This window comes from Pristiophorus japonicus, chromosome 5, assembly GCF_044704955.1.
Source record: "Pristiophorus japonicus isolate sPriJap1 chromosome 5, sPriJap1.hap1, whole genome shotgun sequence".
In the NCBI taxonomy this organism is placed as follows: Eukaryota; Metazoa; Chordata; class Chondrichthyes; family Pristiophoridae; genus Pristiophorus; species Pristiophorus japonicus.
This window is the reverse complement of record NC_091981.1, coordinates 76191674-76212245: the sequence shown is the minus strand read 5'-3', so window position 1 is coordinate 76212245 and position 20572 is coordinate 76191674. Positions and strand designations below refer to the sequence as shown.

Genomic DNA, 20572 nt, shown 5'->3' with positions numbered 1-20572 from the left:
TATGTGCACATTTGGGATTTGGTTGTAAAATCCAACATAACTTGCAAGATTTTCTATCCACAATTTTAATAGAAGGAGAATCCTCTGAGGCTGGTTGACCTGAAATCTTAATGTGAACTCTTGGGAGTGCAATCAGTTACTACCTCATTTAGAAACTTAATTTTGTATCTACAAGATTAACACATCAAATACTTCCCCTCTTCCAGCCCCCCCTCCTCCTCCAGACTCTTCGGCGGCCCGGCCCAGCTTCTACGTCCCCGGCAGGGCCCACTCGCCCTGCCCGAAGTCTTCAGTGCGACGCGTTCAGCCTCCCGCTCCTTCTCCTCCTTCCCCCCCCACCCACCCTCCCGCCCCAAGGCATTGGGCTCAATTTGCACCATTAAAGTCCCAGAAATGATGCCATAGGTGAGTTACGCCATATTCATATTGTGCCAAAATTCCCGGGGCCATTTCCCTTGTCGTGACGGTGAACAGTTAATTGTAATCAGCTTCTTTTCTTCCCCCCCACCCCTGTTAAAATCAATGCTGTTTGCGATTTTGCTGATTGAATGCTACTTTGATCGCTGCTGTCACTTGGGCTGTTAAGTAATAGTGCTGATTGGCTATGTGTTTGGTTTAAAAAGGTAGAGTGGTGAGTTCATACATATTGCTGCTTTAACTTTTGCATGAAAAGCTTCATTTTAAAGTAGGAGATATCTTGAGTCAAAACTCCCATGGACAAATTACTTTATAATGCATTTCTTGGTTATTCAGCAGTTTAAGGCTTGTTTGACTTGTGTAATTGATTGCACTCCCAAGAGTTCACATCAAGATTTCAGGTCAACCAGTTTCACAGTAATAAACCTCTGGCTGCTGATCTATCGCACTGTTCTGATGCAGGGTTTGCTGGTGAGGTAAACCTTTTTTTTTTATCCTGATTAATCTGAAAAAGTGCTTTTTTGGAAAGAAAAAGACTTGCATTTATATAGCGCCTTTCACGACCACCGGACATCTCAATCAGTTAGAATTCCTTCCAAAATGCCCTAATCCAAGCAAATTACTGTAATTTGACAGATTATCGCGTCTACTTGATCTTGACTCTGCATCTTGAGTTGGGACACGTCCAGTCCAAACTAATCAAACAGTTGTATTCTTTTGGCTTCCACAGCGACTACTTCATTAATGGGGTGGAGACCCTCTCCAATAGGAACTACCCCAACATCAATGTGCCTGTGGTGGGGAATGTTGGTCTCTCTCTCCCTGCAGCAGTACCAATTCTGATTTGCTGCTATGCACACTGAGGCGCATTCTAATTAGAAATGCAGGAAAAGATGGAGTAACTTGGAAATGGTGATCGGCAGAATTTGCAGTTTATGGCGCCTATCTCGTCATTGCAGGAAAACCTGGGCCATAGATTGGAACTGAGATTTGGAGGTAAATTTACAGCTTGGCCGCTGGTATGGGTCAACCGCCCGTTATAGAAACTGGCCAGTTTTTATTTCCACTGGAGTCGATTATAGAAACCACCCATTTTTCATTTCTAATGAGCGGCTGATCGGCAATATAAAATGGTTATGAAAATTTACCTTCGTATGTTTAAATCAACAGGCACATGTATGTCACAATGTTCAGGCATATGAATTCTATGAAATAAATGATTGCTTCCCAAAGCATTCATCAGTTCTGCTTTTCAAAAGATTGGATAAGTGCAAGTGGGGCATGTGCAAATTTATGGTATTGAGTTTGTATGTCAAAGGGGGTACAATTTATGCTCTCATAAGATATTGGGCAATGAGAGAACTGGCATGCATGGGACATGAGATCGATTTACAAGTGGCTGACACCATTGAACCCAAAGGTATCTATGGTAGACCTCTAATTTGTAACCAGGTAGTTAAAGGTTCAACCAATTGAAATCACTAGTCCAGAAAAACATGTACATATTATATAATATATATAGTAAACTTGATCTTGGCATTGTATAACCCATGAGCCTGAAAAGCTATGTCACAAGGTGGTTTAACATTATCTGAACCCTAATTGCTTTGCATATTGTTTCATTTGTTCATCTCTCTGCACCTTCCACTGAATTTTAATATTTTTTGTGTGTAAGAGGAGAGAGAAACAGGAAGCCAAATTGGCTTGCGTTGTAGCAATCATGGGCGGTTATTCCTGGAATTTCCATGGAGACACTTGAGAGATTAGTGGAACCCCTAAAATTATGTCTGTTTATACCATTCCTCCAGAACTTCTGCCAAAGCTGTAGTGGGAGATGGGGAGAACCTTGTAGAAATACTTCTCAGAAAAATAAATAAAACTTCATAAGTTTTCTTCTTTCTCTCTACCACTTTTATCCCTTGACTGCAGAGAACCTGTAAAATTTGCATCATTTTCACCTGTGTGTGCAAATTGCCATGTTTTATAATGCAATAGAGAGAGAAACTGTTTAATGATGTTGGTTGAGGGATAAATGTAGTCCAGGACATCCTTGTTCAAAAAAAAGTCATTAGATCATTTCCAGTTACTTGGGCAGTCGGGACCCGTTTTACATCTCAGCTGAAAGATAATACTTCTGACTCCCTCAATACTGCACTGGAATATCAACCTAGATTATGTGCTCAAGTCTCTGGAATGGGGCTTCACTTCACAATCTTCTGTTTCCAAGCCAATAGTGTAACCACAGAGCCTGACAGGAAAAAATACAAGTTTAAGTTTTTAGGTTCCCTTTTTTTTTCTTATCTTCAACCCACCCATGCCCCTCTACACTGGACAGCATAATTTCTTTACTTTTTTTGCTTGGTGGGAGAAGCAAGGAACATTCCCAGAATCCCATCTTTTTGTAATTTTAGTTTTCCTGTTTAATTCATGCAGTTTGATCTTGTGTGATAAGGTGCCTTCTGGTATAGTCCTTTTATTACATTGCTCCCTGTTTCTTACTCCGCCCCCCCCCCCCCCCCCCCTAGCTCTGGGAGATTTCCTATACACTAACATGTCACGTGCAAGTTATAATGTATCGCTAGTAGGTTTGTCTGCAGGGATTTTAAACTTGACTGCCCCATCAAAATTTGCAATGCTTGTGCCTTTCTCCAAATGTATTTGTTACTTCAGACCCTCAACTGCTAATATCAATAGAAGGAAGAATGTAGGCAATACACAAAACAAAAACCGAAAATGCTAGAAACTCAGCATCAGTGCGATAGGAAAAAGTAGTTTCAGCTCTGAGACTCATCAGAACTAACGTTTTCTCTCATCATGGATGCTGCCTAGCCTACTGAGTTTCCAGCATTTTCTGTTTTGGATTCCAGCATCTGCAGTATTTTGCTATAAGCTCACCCATACTTGTTCAGAGTTTTCATTTATCTTTTAGGTGTAATGGGTCGTAGATATAGGTAACCTGGAGAAATGCCTAGGTTGTATAAATAGTAGCTACTTATAATCAGTTTGGGCTTTTTGAACTGAGTTATTGATTGGTGGTGTTATAGTTATTTTCTTTGCAGCATTCAACAAGGACAATAACTGGCTGTGCAGAGCAGCAATGATCAAACTGATGTACGCTCTGGCTTTTTTTTTTAGGTTGAAATGTTTCTTCTGGGATACTCCTTACAGTTGACTATCAGAGTTTTCAGGTTATACAAATTTGGAACTGATGAGTTTATCACCTTCTATCCTGATGATCACAAGGCAGACTGGCCAATGGTTACTCTAATTACTGAGGATGACCGACATTATAATGTACCTGTGAAGGATGCTCAAGTGACCCATTTATAAGCTGAATTTTATGGGACTGTGTGTCCCCCTTCTTAATCATAACTTTAATTTGATCTGAGATGGCTACTTTTTAAACTTCTAGATTTGCAGCAGAACATGTTTGAACTGGGAAAATGTATGGCTTGAAGCTTAAGAAATGAGTATCTGTAAATAAAAAGGTTTGGGTATGTGAACTTGTAGGCTAGGAGAGCAAGCAGAATAAATTTGACATCTATTCTTGACTTTTTTATTATTGATTAAATCTGTACAAAAATGGGAAACTACATTTATGTGATTCTTGGATTTGGTATAAATAAATATTAATGGTTAAGTGCAACTGTTGAGCTGTGTAATGATTTGACTTTTAGGACCTGAACTTGCCCTCTGCCCTAAATAGGGCACACCTACTGTGTGTTGTGAATTACCACCCCAATTAATGGGGTGGCCATTAGTGATATTTGACAGAGGAGGGGAGGAGAGAGGGAGGAGGGGAGGGGCGGAAAAAGAAATCCTTCCTTTATAAATGAGACCACAACTGTATCCAGTACTCTAGGTGTGGCCCCACCAATACCTAGCAAGGTTATCCACTTTGCAATTTTTCTCCATTTAAATTATAATTTGCTTTTCTATTATTTCTGCCAAAGTGCTGCAGTACAGAGAGAGACCTGTGCATGAAACACTGTTAGTATGCAGGTACAGCAACAAATGGAATGTTTGCTTTTATACTTTATCCCCCTTGCAATAAAAGCTGAGAAGTCCTGCTACAACTGTATAGGGTATTGGTGAGGCCACACTGGTAATTGTGTTCTCTATTTAAGAAAGGATATACTTGCAGAGGGGGTTGACTTATGAAGATGGGTTAAGTAGATTGGGTCTATACTCATTGGAGTTCAGAAGAATGAGAGGTTATCTTATCAAAACATAAGATAATAAGAGGGCAGAGAGTATATTTTCCACTCATAGGGGAAACTAAAACTAGGGGGGCATAGTCTCAGAATAAGGAGCTGCCCATTTAAAACTGAGGAGGAAGAATTTCTTCTTGGAGGGTTGTAAATCTGGAATTCCCTGCCCCAGAGAACTCTGGAGGCTGGGTCATTGAATATATTTAAGGCAGAGATAGACAGATTTTTGAGCAATAAGGGAGTAAAGGGTTATGGGGAGCAGGCAGGGAAGTGGATTTGAGATCATCAGATCAGGCTAGAGGAGCCTATTAATGTTCTTCTGTGCTTTTTTTTTTGCCCACTTAGCCGGTGTATAATCTCTGCAGATTTTTTTTGTGTCCTTCTCACAATTTGCTTTCCCACCCATCTTTGTACCATTTAATGTGTATTGGCTTGCCTTGTTAGACCTCCCCAAATGCATTACCTCACACTTATCTGGATTGACTTCCATTTGCCACTGTTCTGCCCACCTGACCAGTACATTGATATCTTCCTGCAGTGTGCAGCTTTCTACATCATTATCAACCACACAGCCTATTTTAGTGTCATCTGCAAACTTAAATTAAACCCCCAACATTCACTCCCAAGTCATTGAAATATGCCGCAAAAAGCAAGGGATCCAGCATTGAGCCCAACAGAACCTCACTCTGGTCACAAAAACACCCATCAACCATTACCCTTTGCTGCTTGCCTCAGTGCCAATTTTGGATCCAAATTGCCACTTTGCCCTGGATTCCATGGGCTTTTACTTTCATGACTAGTCTGCCATATGGGACCATATCAAAAGCTTTGCTAAAATCCATATACACACATCATACGCACTTCCCTCATCGACCCTCCTGGTTACCGCCTCTCAATTTCCCTTAACAAAACCATGTTAACTGTCCTTGATTAATCCATGTCTTTCCAAATGATTTTTTCCAATAATTTTACCACCACTGAGGTTTGACTTACCTGGCAGGGGAATGACCATGATCAAGAAGGTGGTTCTCCCAGGTCGAGGCTAGCCCATTGCACTTCGGGTGTGTTGTCACCTGCGATGTCCCGGATACTCTACTGCAAAATTTGTGGTAGTGGAGGAGTGCATTTGCGCTCTCCCCTGGCTTTACAATCAAAATTTAGACTGACTAGCCTATAATTACTCAGTCTAGACCTTTCTCACTTTTTAAACAAAAGGTACAACATTAGCAGTCCTTTGGCACCATAGGTGTAGCCAGAGAGGACTGGAAAATGGTCAGCGCCTCTGCTATTTCCTCTTTTGCTTAACAGCCTGGGATACATTTCATCTGGGCCTGGGTATTTATCCACTTTCAAAGCTGCCAGGCCCCTTAATACTTACTCTTTCACTGTTTATTTTACAAGAGCTGTGACAGTATCACTGGCTGAGGGTTGATGCTATCATGGTCATGTGGATACTGCCTGGAATTGGTATATAAAAACTGCTTTGAGGGGAAAGGATAGAACAGAAGCAAAGAACAAAGGAATAGACAGATTCAACACATGATCACCTGGATGAGGTTAAGTTGGCTTTCATATGCAAATTTTGACATCTACAGAAACTCATCTTTCCCCTTTGGCTGAGTCTGGCCTTCTGGCTCATGCACCAATTAGGAGAAAAGCAGAAATCTGCATAGGGGCAGGTCCGCCAAGCTGCCAGCATAAAAGATCGAAGGCCTTGGCCAAAACACAAACCGAAAGGATGACGTTGCAAACCGAATGGCAGCCAACCATGTAGTGAACCAGGGGGTTTGAAATATCATTCGAGTGACTGCAAAGAAAGCGGGAGAACTGACTACAATTAGTCAAGAAAATCCTGCTTGAATCGTGCAGCATAAAGATCTTCGCCTTGCAGGACTTTCCGAAGAGAGGCTACTTTGATGTAATCTTCAGAAACGTCACCAATGCCTAAAATTTTTGAAGGCATTGAAGGAGTTGGCTGAACCACTGATCAATAGTGACTGCAGAACCACTGTTCACCCTTCCATCGCAGAGGAAGCGCACTCTGAGTGCATATGTACAACCCTCACATCCCAGTCATTGATGTGCTGAGATTCCAGGTATGTTGATGGGGCAAGCAACAGCGTGGACATAAAGTACTAGTATGGGATTTGGACCAGCAAGCACCACATCAAGGTCACTTTAAAAGTGGACACCAATGGAACCATCCTGCACCTGGCCTCCAGCTTGGCCCTCTGAGGAAGTCAGGGCTACATGGTGTGTCGGACCGACGGGAAAACAGGTCAAGTGCGGCAAGCTGCAAAGCAATCATTTGCCGCAACTGCAAGAAGGAAGGACAGCAGACAAAGGACTGCTAAGAGAGCAAGTGCTGCAACCTTTGTGGTGTGGCTGGACATCTGTACAAAGCCTACCCTAAGCGCAATTTCAGCTACGCGCAGGCAGCAAAGAACATGGTGACAGGTGAGGAGGAAGCTGAGGAGCGCAACGCCCCAGAGGAGACCTACACCCTCGCGCCCTCCCCCCGAGACACCGAGTCCATGGAAGAGGAGGGAGCAGAAGGGGAACAGGAATGGCAGCTCTTCACCAAGAAGGCAGTGGCCTGCAAGTCTAAGGAAAAGAGGCCTCCTGCAGAAACAAAAGGCAAAAGACGGCTACCGTCCACGACGGATAGCAGTGGCTGCCGCTCTTCCGATGACGAACAGCGAGGCAAAAGTCCCCACTACCACCAGAAGAGGCAAGACGCCAATGCTACCAGCGCAGCCCAGCTCAGGGACCGACAAAACAACCGATGCACCCCAGCTCCGGATTTCCAGGAGCGACGAAGCGACAGATTCACCCCAGCTCCAGAATGGTGTGAGCAACGACACCACTGAATGCACACAAAGAACAGGCAAGGGCAGCCCAGTTGACATGGAGGACTCCCTGTCACCACTGCTGGCGTCCCCTGGTTGAAGCACCCCCGAGGCAGAGGACAACCCACATCTCAGCCAAGATGCAGATGATGATTTTAAAGCTTAACCTATGTATGTGCGAACAGACCAAAGGACCACGTGTTTGTAATGTTTGGACTGTAATCACCAATTTAAAAATGGGTTTAAAGATTGCATCCATTAACGTGAGTAGCGTTAAGTCGACTACACGATGTGTTTCCACCTTGGGGTTCCTCGCCAAGTTCATGGCAGACCTGCTATTCTTTTAGGAATGCCGCACTCCAGCAGTTACCGGCCGTGGTCACAATGGTGGTCCACGGACCATCCGTTTGGGCGGGAGGCAACAATTGCCGCTCCTCCGGCCTAGGCATTCTGCTGCGGGGAGGCCACTTCATCACCGAAGTTAGAGGTGGTGGGTGGCCGCCACCTTGTAGCAGATGTACTGTATAAAAATGTTCCTCCAAGGCTAACCAAGTGTATGTCTTGCCTCTCAGAAGCGAGCGGCTGGACCTCCGCCAGCAGCTCCTGCTGCAGGCGACATCCAGACCGATCGTTCTGGGCGGTGATTTCAACTGCATTATCGATGCAGCTGGACAATCCAGCAGAGCCGACAAGCAAACTGGACGCCATATCCAGACTCCTGATGGACGTGGTAAAAGACTGAGCACCACGCAGATACACCTGGTCGAGACCAGACGCGTCCATCCGTTCCAGAATAGACTTCCTATTTGTGTCCCACATGCTCAAGGTCAGATCCACTGACATCACGCCGGTGTTCTTCTCCGACCACTGCCGCCGACTGCCTCCCACAGGAAGGCCAAAAAGTTGGTGGGGGGATATGGAAGCTCAACATGAAACTGTTGACCTTGGAAAATGTTGAGGACTTAGAGGGATTATAAAAGGTTGGAGAACCGTAAAACCCCTCTGATTCCCCGATGCATTGGTGGGAAACGAGACGAACATAAAGAGGTGCTTCATCCTCAAAAGGTGTTCAGGAGGCGAGAGGAAGACAGAGGGAATTATCAGAACTCCAGAAGAGTATGCAAAACCTGCTCCTGCTGCAGTCGATGGGGGTCGATGTCCCGGAGGAACTCCCAAGAGTTGAAGGGCCGGCCAGCAAGTCTCGCTCTTTGCCTTCAGAGTCCACTCCATCGAACAGGACGAGACGTGTTCGCGTTTCTTTTTCCAAAAAGGTACACAGCAGGAGTTCTGTGATCAATAGCCTAAAGGAAGAAGATTGTTCTGGGACGTCCTCGCAGCCTGACATGCTGAGGATCAGCAAATCCTTCTATGCCGGGCTGTAAGCCCACAGACTGCGCGGCCTCCCAGTCTTCCCTGTTGTCTATCTCGGAGGTCTTAGACGACAGCGAATGGGAGAGTCTGGATCACCCACTGACAAAGGCCGTCCAGTCCCTTGAGATGAGTAAAACTCCCAGAAGCGATGGCTTACCGGTCGAGTTGTATTCGACTCTGTGGGACTGGATAGGCCCAGACCTGCTGGAAGTATACGGGGTTATGTTGCTGACCGGCAGCATGTCCCAATCGATGAGGCAAGGCATCAGCGACAAGAAAGGGGACTACAAGATCCTGTCCAAGGTCATCGCAAACAGGCTTTGGAGCAGGTGATCCACCCGGCCCAGACCTGCACTGTCCCAGGCAGGAAGATCATAGATAACCTTGCGCTACGATCGCCTACGTGTGGGACAGGAGGGTGGACACCTGCTAAATCAACTTGGATCAGAAGGCCTTTGACAGGATATCGCACACGTACCAGATGGACGTACTCTCCAAGATTGTATTTGGATCCAACTGCTCGACAGACATCAGTAGCACCATTCTAATTAATCAACAGGTGGGCAACAAAGCTTTCTGATCAGGTCTGGAGTCAGGCAAGGCTGTCCCCTCTCCTCTATTGTTTGTGTGCTGTATCGAGCCCTTGGCCGAGTCCATCAGGAAGGATGAGGGCATTAGAGAGGTGATGATCCCAGACAGCTGAGGCGCTCAGGTCAAGACCTCCCTGTATATGGACAACATCGCCGTCTTTTGCTCGGATCCGCAGTCGGTCCATAGAGTGCTCATGATCTGCGACCAGTTTGAACGGGCCTCGGGCGAAGGTTAATCGCAGCAAAAGCAAGGCCATGTTGTTCGGAAGCTGGGCCGACCGATCCTTTATTCCCTTCATTGTTAAGTCCGATTACCTGAAGGTGTTGGGAATACGGTTCGTAATGGACGGGGCGTGCGCCAAAAACTGGAAGGAGCAGATCACTAAAGCCAAACATAAACTGGGCTGGTGGAAGCTGCGCTCCCTCTCCATTGCAGGAAAGAACCTGGTCATCAGGAGTGAGGTGCTCTCGGTGTTGTATATGGCACAGTTCTGGCCCATATCCTGCTCCTGAGCCGTAGCAGTCACCCGAGCCGTCTTCCATTTCGTCTGGAGATCGAAAATGGACCGTGTTCACAGAGGCACGATGTACAAATCTCTGGACAAGGGAGGAAAGGATGTTCCGAACGTGGCCCTCATCCTGATGACCACTTGTGCGTGGCTGCATCAAGCTGTGCATAGATCCTTTGTATGCAAACACCAAGTGTCACTACGTGCTGAGATTCTATCTGTCCCCCGGTGTTGCGAAGGATGGGTCTGGCCAGGCTGCCGCGGAATGCTCCAACCAGTTGGACCATGCCTGACCACCTGTCCTTCGTGGAAAAGTTAAGAAAAACACCTTTGACAAGGCCATAAAGCAGTGGTCAGCACGGAAGATGATGGATCCTGTTGGGCGGTTCCCCGAGCAGACGGTCAAACTCGTTTGGCAGAATCTCATCACCGGAGCTTTCACACAAGCACCAAGACGTAGCTTGGTTGGCGGTGAGAAGGGCCCTACCCATCAGATCCTTCATGCACAGCCAGGGTTTCAGAGACACGGCACTGTGCCCCCGAGTCGGCTGTGGTGGGGACGAGACTGCCATCCATCTCCTTCGGGACTGCCCCTTTGCAAGGCAGGTCTGGAAGGAGATGCAGTGGTTGCTGTCGAGGTTCATCCCAAGCAGCTCAGTAACAGAGGACTCTTTGCTCTACGGGCTGTTCCCAGGGACACACACCGAGACAGACATCATCTGCTGCTGGAGAGCCATCAACTCGGCGAAAGATGCATTTTGGTCTGCCTGAAACTGGGTCTTCCAGAGCAAGGAGATGTCCACGGCCGAGTGTTGCAGACTGGCGCGATCCAGGAGTACGTGCTGAGGGACGCACTAAAGGTTGGTGCAGTCGCCACAAAGGCACGATGGGGCAGAGCCACAGTTTAAGGCCCTTCCGCCATGGTAAACCCAGGGGATGGAATCAAACCCCCCGCTTGGGCTGTACTGCTTGTATACATAGAGCACCATGTACTGAAAAACACCTGTGTTGTGCCATGTATAATGTTTAATAACTTGTAAAGAAATATAAATGCATTCTTATCCATTCCATGTACTGCTTTTATCTGCATAGTGCTACATGTAACGTGATTCATGATCGGTATTGAAATGTATCCTGGAATGTAATGTAAACCACCTCTTATCTGCTCCATGTAATACTCTTATGTGCGGATTGTACTAAACTGTACCTTGAAATGAAATGTACGCTAGTGCATTGTATGGAACTGCTGTCAGCATCCAAATGAATTGTACTGAACTATTTTCCAATGTATTGTGAAAATTTTATATGAATAAAGTATATTATTGAAACAAAAAAATCATCACCTGTTCAAGGATTGGGGTAATATCCATCTTTTGTACTTACCAGAAAAGCTAAATACATCAGACACTGGAAATCGGAAATAACAGAAAATGTTGGAAATACTCAGCATCAGAATCATAAACTGTTTCTCTCTCTCCACCAATGGTGCTTGAACTGAATATTTCCACCGTTTTCTGTTAGTGTGTAACTAATTGTACTTGATCATTAAAATTGATGCCACTGTATTGGTTGTCTTCTAAAATTGATCTACCTACATTAGAGAGTCTTATTAAAGTGAATGTTCAATCTCAATATCATGAATCATGGTTGATGCTTTATACCAATCAGTTCCCACACAACATTGTGTGGGATCAAGAAAATGGTCCGAACAGCTCCAGCGATTCACGTGCCGTGCGAAACATGCCATGTTTTTTTCTGCAGCAGTCCCAGTTAGCATTATATGTGGTGGTGGGGCTGACTTATATAAAATAACATTCAAAATCTAAATTTATGTCAAAGGTTTTATGTACAGCACTATGAAAACATAATTACGGTGAGAAAGAAAATAATTTTTAATTGAGTAGCCAACTGAAAAAAAAATCAAAGTTCCAAAATAAAAGATTCAAATCATTAATACCATGGAAAAATATACATAAATTATATAAAGAACATTCTATATTTGGTATATTAAAATTATGCTTGCATATTAAACATAGTATATAATTGATGGAAACGTACTTAAACAATTCACTGCTTGGCGAGATTTGAATTTAAGCAAGGTGCATTACCAATTTAGTTATAATAAAGAGGATAGTTTTTCCTCGACTACACAACATTCATAACTTCATTTACATGAAATATCTCATCAACTTAGCAACAATGTCAAGTCATATTAAAAGAATTTGTGAGGTGACAATATTCTCTATTCTACTGTATAACTCAGAAAACAAAGCATTTTCTCCTGCCACAACCTCAAGAGTGCACCCTACTGTACCATTTCCAACAGCCATCCACATGGCCCCTCAATGAGTGCCATTTTAGTGCTTCCATACTCAGAGAATTAGAGTGCCCAATTAATATTAAAGGGTTTTCTTCTCTATAACAATATTATTTCATCAGTGAAGCAAAGGAGGATTGGATTAAAATAGTAATCTGTAAAATGAACGTCAGACAATCTGAGACTGGGAACAAATGGTGGAGGTCATCTGAAGCAAATTATTGCATTCTCAAATGGGTTCAGCCTATCTCCCAAAGAACACTGACTGAAAACTAGGATGCTTTATAAGTCCTTGGTATAAGGTGCAGTAAGGGGATATTGGTACAATGTGAACAAGTCTGTGTTGGTGACACTCTTCCAGAGAAACCAAGCACTGAGCTGCAACATTCTTGGTATGAACATCTCAACTGTAAGAAACCATCATTCCTCAGCATGTAAACAAACCCTTTGCGCTAATAAGCTGCAATGGAAAGAAAATACAGAATTCATCTGAATTATATGGTAACTTCTGTTTTACAATATACATTGAATAAGTACACAAGTATCGAAATGGTACAACACATTTGGTTATACGTATGTAACAAACTATCTTTGAATACGTTATTTAAGCTGTCAAATTTCACAACATTTTAAAATCTATTTCAAGTATTGGCCATTCGTGACATTTATTACAGGTTTATGAAATTCAAATCATGTGTTTTTCAGTAATTTCCCTATGTTTACCATTTTACTTACAAGTCACCACCATTACCACATGCACACCATTCTTAAATACTGCTACCAAACTTTTTTGACCATGTAAAAAAAATAATTTGATATGTTCAACTTTTTTTTTTAAATTGTGTCCTTTGTGTCTTGAGAACTCCACCTCTTGAGCAGCAACATGACAACAATAAATCACACTGGAAACCTAACTGCAAATTTACATTTAAAAAAAAACCCACAACGTAATACTTATTTAAGCAGTTAAATAAAATAAAATCCCAAATATACACCTTTTAGTCTATCAAAAGATAATCGATGGTGAACAGAAGGTGAAGGTGCTTTGGTTGCAGATGTGTTGCTAATACCTTTGGAAGAGTGTCTGCCAAGTTAACTGTGGACGACTTTCTCGATGTTTCCTTTTGAAGTTGCTTTCATCCATGTATTAGCAGAAATGGAACAGTACTGTCCGAGCCTGTTCGATGGTGCGAGCAATTCACAAACATAATCAGAAGTTGTCTTTGGTGTCAGTAGACACTTTACAGAAAAATAAAATGGAGGATGGAAGAGGGAGAAGAAGTGAAGGGAGGTTTAACATATTGTACCAGTGATCCCTGCAGTGAGTAAATGCTGCTCACTCGTCTTCGTCCAACTCCACTACCTCAGACATTTCCTCAGGAATAACTGCATAATTCATTGCGGAGTCCTCCCCCTCAGCTGCTGCTTCATCCAGGGCTCTCTTCTTTTTCTGTATAACAGCACAATTTTCACAGTATGATACCAATCATTGTATTTCATTTGTACTTTGCGTAGGGCAATATCTGGTGCTCTGTCTAAGATTGTACTTCATTCTTTTTACTTCTATTTTATAATGTTTTTGGTGCCTCCATCTGACCCCGTGCTATTCCATGACACAAAACCAAAGAGGTAACCTGCTGCACTGGAGTCCTGAAGATCAGAAAATTTCCACATGAAGAATCGAGTTGCCAGAGGGTGCACCCGGCCAACGTCCTGACATGCCTCTGTTTATGGGAGATTCTTTTTTGTCAGCCTGATCATTTAGCTTTTTATGATCCATTTAACCAATTAACTAAAATGGGTATTTGTTAAATTTTGTTTGCGGACCAATATCCCAAGCACTGACTTGATTCTGGGCACTATTACAAATCCACCGTATGTTTAACCACTTTTCTGAACTCTATTGTGAATATTAATTTCACACAAACTTTGCCTATGATTGTGTTACAGATCTGATAAGTAAGTCTAATCTATCCTGTACCTTCTCCAGCATAGTGTCAAGAGAATGGACCTGGCTTCACAGGCTTGTTATAGGCAGGCTACCGCTGCCACAAGTTTTCATTCCTTGCCATTCTTTTTAAACAAAATTTCCCAGCACTACACAGAGCGCCGCATTGTTGCAATCAGGACTATCGAAGACTGGAACAGTAGCAGTTACGCATTGAATGTTCCAGTCTCCGGCACCTCCCCATTAGGACTAAGGCCGCAATAGGTGATCTTTTGCTTCTGGAAGCATGCCGTTGAGGTACACCTCTATGAAAGAAGTATACAGCCTGTCTTCTTGGACAAAGAGATTACAGGGGACAATATTAAAAAACACTTAGATTAATCTTCTTATACAAAAAATTCATATACGAAACTCAGACTAGGTTATTTTTCATTAGGCATCTTTGTATTTTCCTATTCGATCAGGCAATAGCCCATGTGTTAGTCATCATCAGCATAGGCAGTCCCTTGAAACGAGGATGACTTGCTTCCATGCCAAAAAAGGATAAGTTCACAGGTGTTTCAATGAAGGACCTAATATTCCAGGTCCTGAACTAAATCTTGAAAGGTGGAAGATGCCTGTGCGTGGATTTTTTTTGAAACATGTGGTGGCCATTGCACATCAGCCACAACACGGACTTGACAGAGCCAGGTCTTGGTCCAGTGGCAAAGCTAAACCAGGACAACTGGAGACCTGCTCTGCTGCATGGACCTAGTGCGCACATATATCGTTGGGCCTGAACTCACGCCTCTCCTGGGCCCCGATCATATCCGTCTACAATCTCTCGCCTCTTCTCTGCCCCGACCTCGCCGCTCCTGCTGTATCTGACCATGCTCCAATCACCGAACTGGACCTTGATGACGTCACTCTTCGCTGCCGTCGCCCTCCTGCAGCAGCTCGCGCTGCTCCCTCCTTAGTGACGGAGGTGAACTCACCCCAGATTTTGGGGGAACCCTTTGCTGGGCTGTGAGCCCAGGCTGGGGCCAAGGGCACGGGAGTGAAATATAGCTTGTCATCTCCAGCTGGACACACAGAAGCGCCTCTCTCCCGCTCGCGGTCCCCAGGGCCTCTGCTGTAACATTGCGACGTCGATGCTGGGTCGGGCGGACAATGTGTTTGTAGTGTGGCTAACGCACTCGGGTGCCAAAATTCGGTAGCTACCCTTTTGGGGGGCGGTAACCAAGGCGAGACAGGACCTCCTGCACCCGGCACTGAAGTCCCGCCCCGATAGCGAAATTGGGGATACCAACCCCGAGAGGAAGTGGAGCGCAATGTCGCATGCTCCACTTCCTCTCGAGGACTGGACTGGGGCGCTAACCGCCTATAAAGGCCCAGCGGGTGTTCCTGAGGCGGCGAGAGGCGGGAGCAGCGCGAGTGAGGCCTATAAAGGCCCAGCGGGTGTTCCTGAGGCGGCGAGAGGCGGGAGCAGCGCGAGTGAGGCCTATAAAGGCCCAGCGGGTGTTCCTGAGGCGGCGAGAGGCGGGAGCAGCGTGCTTGGGCAGCTGCAGCGGGGACAGAAGGCAAAAAAGAATTACAAAGAAATCGAAAGGTGACATCACAGCCAAGGAGGTAAGTGATTGGTAAGTAGCTTTTCTTTCTGTTTTCTATTTCAGTAAGTAACGTTTAGCATTGTTGTTGCCAAATTAAGTTAATCTAGGGGTTAAGTCACGTGTTATGCTCCTCCTGCACCATGTGGGAAATCAGGGACGCCTCTGGTGTCCCTGACGACTACGTGTGCGGAAAGTGTATCCGCCTCCAGCTCCTGACAAACCACGTTGCAGAACTGGAGCTGCGGGTGGATTCACTCTGGAGCATCCACGATGCTGAGAATGATGTGAATAGCACATTTAGTGAGTTGGTCTTACCGCAGGTAAAGGGTCCACAGCCAGATAGGGGATGGGTGACCAACAGGAAGAGCAGTGCAAGGAAGGTAGTGCAGGGGTCCCCTGCGGTCATCCCCCTGCAAAATAGATACACCGCTTTGGGAACTGTTGAGGGGGATGACTCATCAGGGGAGAGCAGCAGCAGCCAGGTTCATGGCACCGTGGGTGGCTCTGCTGCACAGGAGGGCAGGAAAAAGAGTGGGAGAGCAATAGTAATAGGGGATTCGATTGTAAGGGGAATAGATAGACGTTTCTGCGTCCGCAACCGAGACTCCAGGATGGTATGTTGCCTCCCTGGCGCAAGGGTCAAGGATGTCTCAGATCGGGTGCAGGACATTCTGAAAAGGGAGGGTGAACAGCCAGTTGTCGTGGTGCACATAGGTACCAACAATATAGGTAAAAAACGGGATGAGGTCCTACGAGACGAATTTAGGGAGCTAGGAGTTAAATTAAAAGGTAGGACCTCAAAAATAGTAAACTCAGGATTGCTACCAGTGCCACGTGCTAGTCAGAGTAGGAATCGCAAGATAGCTCAGATGAATACGTGGCTTGAGCAGTGGTGCAGAAGGGAGGGTTTCAAATTCCTGGGACATTGGAACCGGTTCTGGGGGAGGTGGGACCAGTACAAACCAGACAGTCTGCACCTGGGAAGGACCGGAATCAATGTCCGAGGGCAGTGTTTGCTAGTGCTGTTTGGAAGGAGTTAAACTAATATGGCAAGGGGATGGGAACCTATGCAGGGAGACAGAGGGGAATAAAATGGAGACAGAAGCAAAAGATAGAGAGGAGAATAGTAAAAGTGGAGGGCAGAGAAACCCAAGGCAAAAAACAAAGAGGGCCACTTTACAGCAGAATTCTAAAGGGTCAAAGTGTGTTAAAAAGACAAGCCTGAAGGCTCTGTGCCTCAATGCGAGGAGTATTCGGAATAAGGTGGACGAACTAACTGCACAGATAGCAGTTAACGGGTATGATGTGATTGGCATCACGGAGACATGGCTCCAGGGTGACCAAGGCTGGGAACTCAACATCCAGGGGTATTCAGCATGGAGGAAGGATAGACAGAAAGGAAAAAAGGCGGGGTGGCGTTGCTGGTTAAAGAGGAAATTAATGCAATTGTAAGGAAGGACATTGGCTTGGATGATGTGGAATCGGTATGGGTGGAGCTACGGAATACCAAAGGGCAGAAGACGCTAGTGGGAGTTGTGTACAGGCCTCCAAACAGTAGTAGTGATGTTGGGGAGGGCATCAAACAGGAAATTAGGTGTGCATGCAATAAAGGTGCAGCAGTTATAATGGGTGACTTTAATATGCACATAGATTGGGCTAGCCAAACTGGAAGCAATACGGTGGAGGAGTGCATAAGGGATGGTTTTCTAGACCAATATGTCGAGGAACCAACTAGGGGGGAGGCCATCTTAGACTGGGTGTTATGTAATGAGAGAGGATTAATTAGCAATCTCATTGTGCGAGGCCCCTTGGGGAAGAGTGACCATAATATGGTGGAATTCTGCATTAGGATGGAGAATGAAACAGTTAATTCAGAGACCATGGTCCAGAACTTAAAGAAGGGTAACTTTGAAGGTATGAGGCGTGAATTGGCTAGGATAGATTGGCGAATGATACTTAGGGGGTTGACTGTGGATGGGCAATGGCAGACATTTAGAGACCGCATGGATGAACTACAACAATTGTACATTCCTGTCTGGCGTAAAAATAAAAAAGGGAAGGTGGCTCAACCGTGGCTATCAAGGGAAATCAGGGATAGTATTAAAGCCAAGGAAGTGGCATACAAATTGGCCAAAAATAGCAGCGAACCCAGGGACTGGGAGAAATTTAGAACTCAGCAGAGGAAGACAAAGAGTTTGATTAGGGCAGGGAAAATGGAGTTCGAGAAGAAGCTTGCAGGGAACATTAAGGCGGATTGCAAAAGTTTCTATAGGTATGTAAATAGAAAAAGGTTAGTAAAGACAAACGTAGGTCCCCTGCAGTCAGAATCAGAGGAAGTCATAACGGGGAACAAAGAAATGGCAGACCAATTGAACATGTACTTTGGTTCGGTATTCACTAAGGAGGACACAAACAACCTTCCGGAAAAAAAAGGGGTCAGAGGGTCTAGTAAGGAGGAGGAACTGAGGGAAATCTTTATTAGTCGGGAAATTGTGTTGGTGAAATTGATGGGATTGAAGGCCGATAAATCCCCAGGGCCTGATGGACTGCATCCCAGAGTACTTAAGAGGTGGCCTTGGAAATAGCAGATGCATTGAGAGTCATTTTCCAACATTCCATTGACTCTGGATCAGTTCCTGTCGAGTGGAGGGTAGCCAATGTAACCCCACTTTTGAAAAAAAGGAGGGAGAGAGAAAACAGGGAATTATAGACCGGTCAGCCTGACCTCAGTAGTGGGTAAAATGATGGAATCAATTATTAAGGATGTCATAGCAGCGCATTTGGAAAATGGTGACATGATAGGTCCAAGTCAGCATGGATTTGTGAAAGGGAAATCATGCTCGACAAATCTTCTGGAATTTTTTGAGGATGTTTCCAGTAAAGTGGACAAAGGAGAACCAGTTGATGTGGTATATTTGGACTTTCAGAAGGCTTTCGTCAAGGTCCCACACAAGAGATTAATGTGCAAAGTTAAAGCACATGGGATTGGGGTAGTGTGCTGACGTGGATTGAGAACTGATTGTCAGACAGGAAGCAAAGAGTAGGAGTAAATGGGTACTTTTCAGAATGGCAGGCAGTGACTAGTGGGGTACCGCAAGGTTCTGTGCTGGGGCCCCAGCTGTTTACACTGTACATTAATGATTTAGACGAGGGGATTAAATGTAGTATCTCCAAATTTGCAGATGACACTAAGTTGGGTGGCAGTGTGAGCTGCGAGGAGGATGCTATGAGGCTGCAGAGTGACTTGGATAGGTTAGGTGAGTGGGCAAATGCATGGCAGATGAAGTATAATGTGGATAAATGTGAGGTTATCCACTTTGGTGGTAAAAACAGAGAGACAGACTATTATCTAAATGGTGACAGATTAGGAAAAGGGGAGGTGCAGCGAGACCTGGGTGTCATGGTACATCAGTCATTGAAGGTTGGCATGCAGGTACAGCAGGCGGTTAAGAAAGAAAATGGCATGTTGGCCTTCATAGCGAGGGGATTTGAGTACAGGGGCAGGGAGGTGTTGCTACAGTTGTACAGGGCCTTGGTGAGGCCACACCTGGAGTATTGTGTACAGTTTTGGTCTCCTAACTTGAGGAAGGACATTCTTGCTATTGAGGGAGTGCAGCGAAGATTCACCAGACTGATTCCCGGGATGGTGGGACTGACCTATCAAGAAAGACTGGATCAACTGGGCTTGTATTCACTGGAGTTCAGAAGAATGAGAGGGGACCTCATAGAAACGTTTAAAATTCTGACGGGTTTAGACAGGTTAGATGCAGGAAGAATGTTCCCAATGTTGGGGAAGTCCAGAACCAGGGGTCAGTCTAAGGATAAGGGGTAAGCCATTTAGGACCGAGATGAGGAGAAACTTCTTCACCCAGAGAGTGATGAACCTGTGGAATTCTCTACCACAGAAAGTAGTTGAGGCCAATTCACTAAATATATTCAAAAGGGAGTTAGATGAAGTCCTTACTACTCAGGGGATCAAGGGGTATGGCGAGAAAGCAGGAAGGGGGTACTGAAGTTGCATTGAATGGCGGTGCAGGCTAGAAGGGCTGAATGGCCTACTCCTGTACCTATTTTCTATGTTTCTATGAAATGTCTGTCACAATCACTTGATCAGCAAGGCGGCCTACACCAGTAATACCCATCTCTTGGCATGAATGTGGCTGGACTGAGCATTTCATCCAGTCTACTGTGACCTTAACAGCATTACCTTGTTTTTAAACAATAGTACCTGGTTCAACTTTTCCAACTTCCCGCCACCTCCCCTGCACAGAGGTCTTGGGTTAAGTGTGCACCTCATGAACAGCCTGTGATTTCCACAGGGGAGAAATAGCAGTCCTCAATAGGAATGCTAGCAGCCAAAGTCAAAATTAATTCAACCGGCATTTGAGCCAGCCAGTAAAAGTAGAGGGAAATGGCCCGGGTTCCAATTTGCTCTTCACCTTGGGCTGGATTTTGCTGTAGAAATAACGGTGAGGCTAACAGTGCTCACGTTTGCTAAAGTGTAAATCAGACAGCAACTTCCGGCGACCACACGTGCAGTTAAACGCGTAAATCAGGAGATTGCTATTCGAGATGCCTTGCTCCTCCAGAAGCTTCACTATAACGGTATTTCACTGAAAGACTCAGCATTGAAACATATGGAACAGCGTGAAGTTGTCCTAGATACCCATTAAATTTGCCAGAAAAGGTTAGAGCTTGTCAATTCCAGTGTAAGTACATTTTTAACAGTGTGATCAGTCTTAATTATTACTACCAAATAACACCTCTGACA

At 44.9% G+C, this 20572-nt stretch overlaps 2 protein-coding genes and 1 non-coding gene across 20 annotated transcripts in view; 2 read left to right on the top strand and 1 right to left on the bottom strand.

Annotated features, from left to right (window-relative positions):
* Positions 1-4063, top strand: part of LOC139264375 (ubiquitin thioesterase otulin-like) — a 138310-nt gene extending 134247 nt beyond the window's left edge. For 12 of the 13 annotated variants that reach the window (XM_070880732.1, XM_070880729.1, XM_070880730.1 and 9 more), the window contains one exon: positions 3553-4063. In XM_070880732.1, the coding sequence (XP_070736833.1) occupies positions 3553-3747 (195 nt within the window). In that variant the 3' untranslated portion in view covers positions 3748-4063. Of the gene's footprint in view, positions 1-1147; positions 1414-3552 lie in introns of all 13 variants that reach the window. The other variant, XR_011593332.1, reaches the window with a different exon arrangement.
* Positions 4064-5613: 1550 nt separating this feature from the next.
* LOC139264979 (U1 spliceosomal RNA) lies at positions 5614-5769 on the top strand. The gene has a single exon (XR_011593456.1). It is a non-coding gene; the product is annotated as a U1 spliceosomal RNA (small nuclear RNA).
* A 6086-nt stretch (positions 5770-11855) lies between these two features.
* Positions 11856-20572, bottom strand: part of ankhb (ANKH inorganic pyrophosphate transport regulator b) — a 207503-nt gene continuing 198786 nt past the window's right edge. For all 6 annotated transcript variants that reach the window (XM_070880715.1, XM_070880717.1, XM_070880720.1 and 3 more), the window contains one exon: positions 11856-13714. In XM_070880715.1, the coding sequence (XP_070736816.1) occupies positions 13601-13714 (114 nt within the window). In that variant the 3' untranslated portion in view covers positions 11856-13600. The remainder of the gene's footprint in view (positions 13715-20572) is intronic.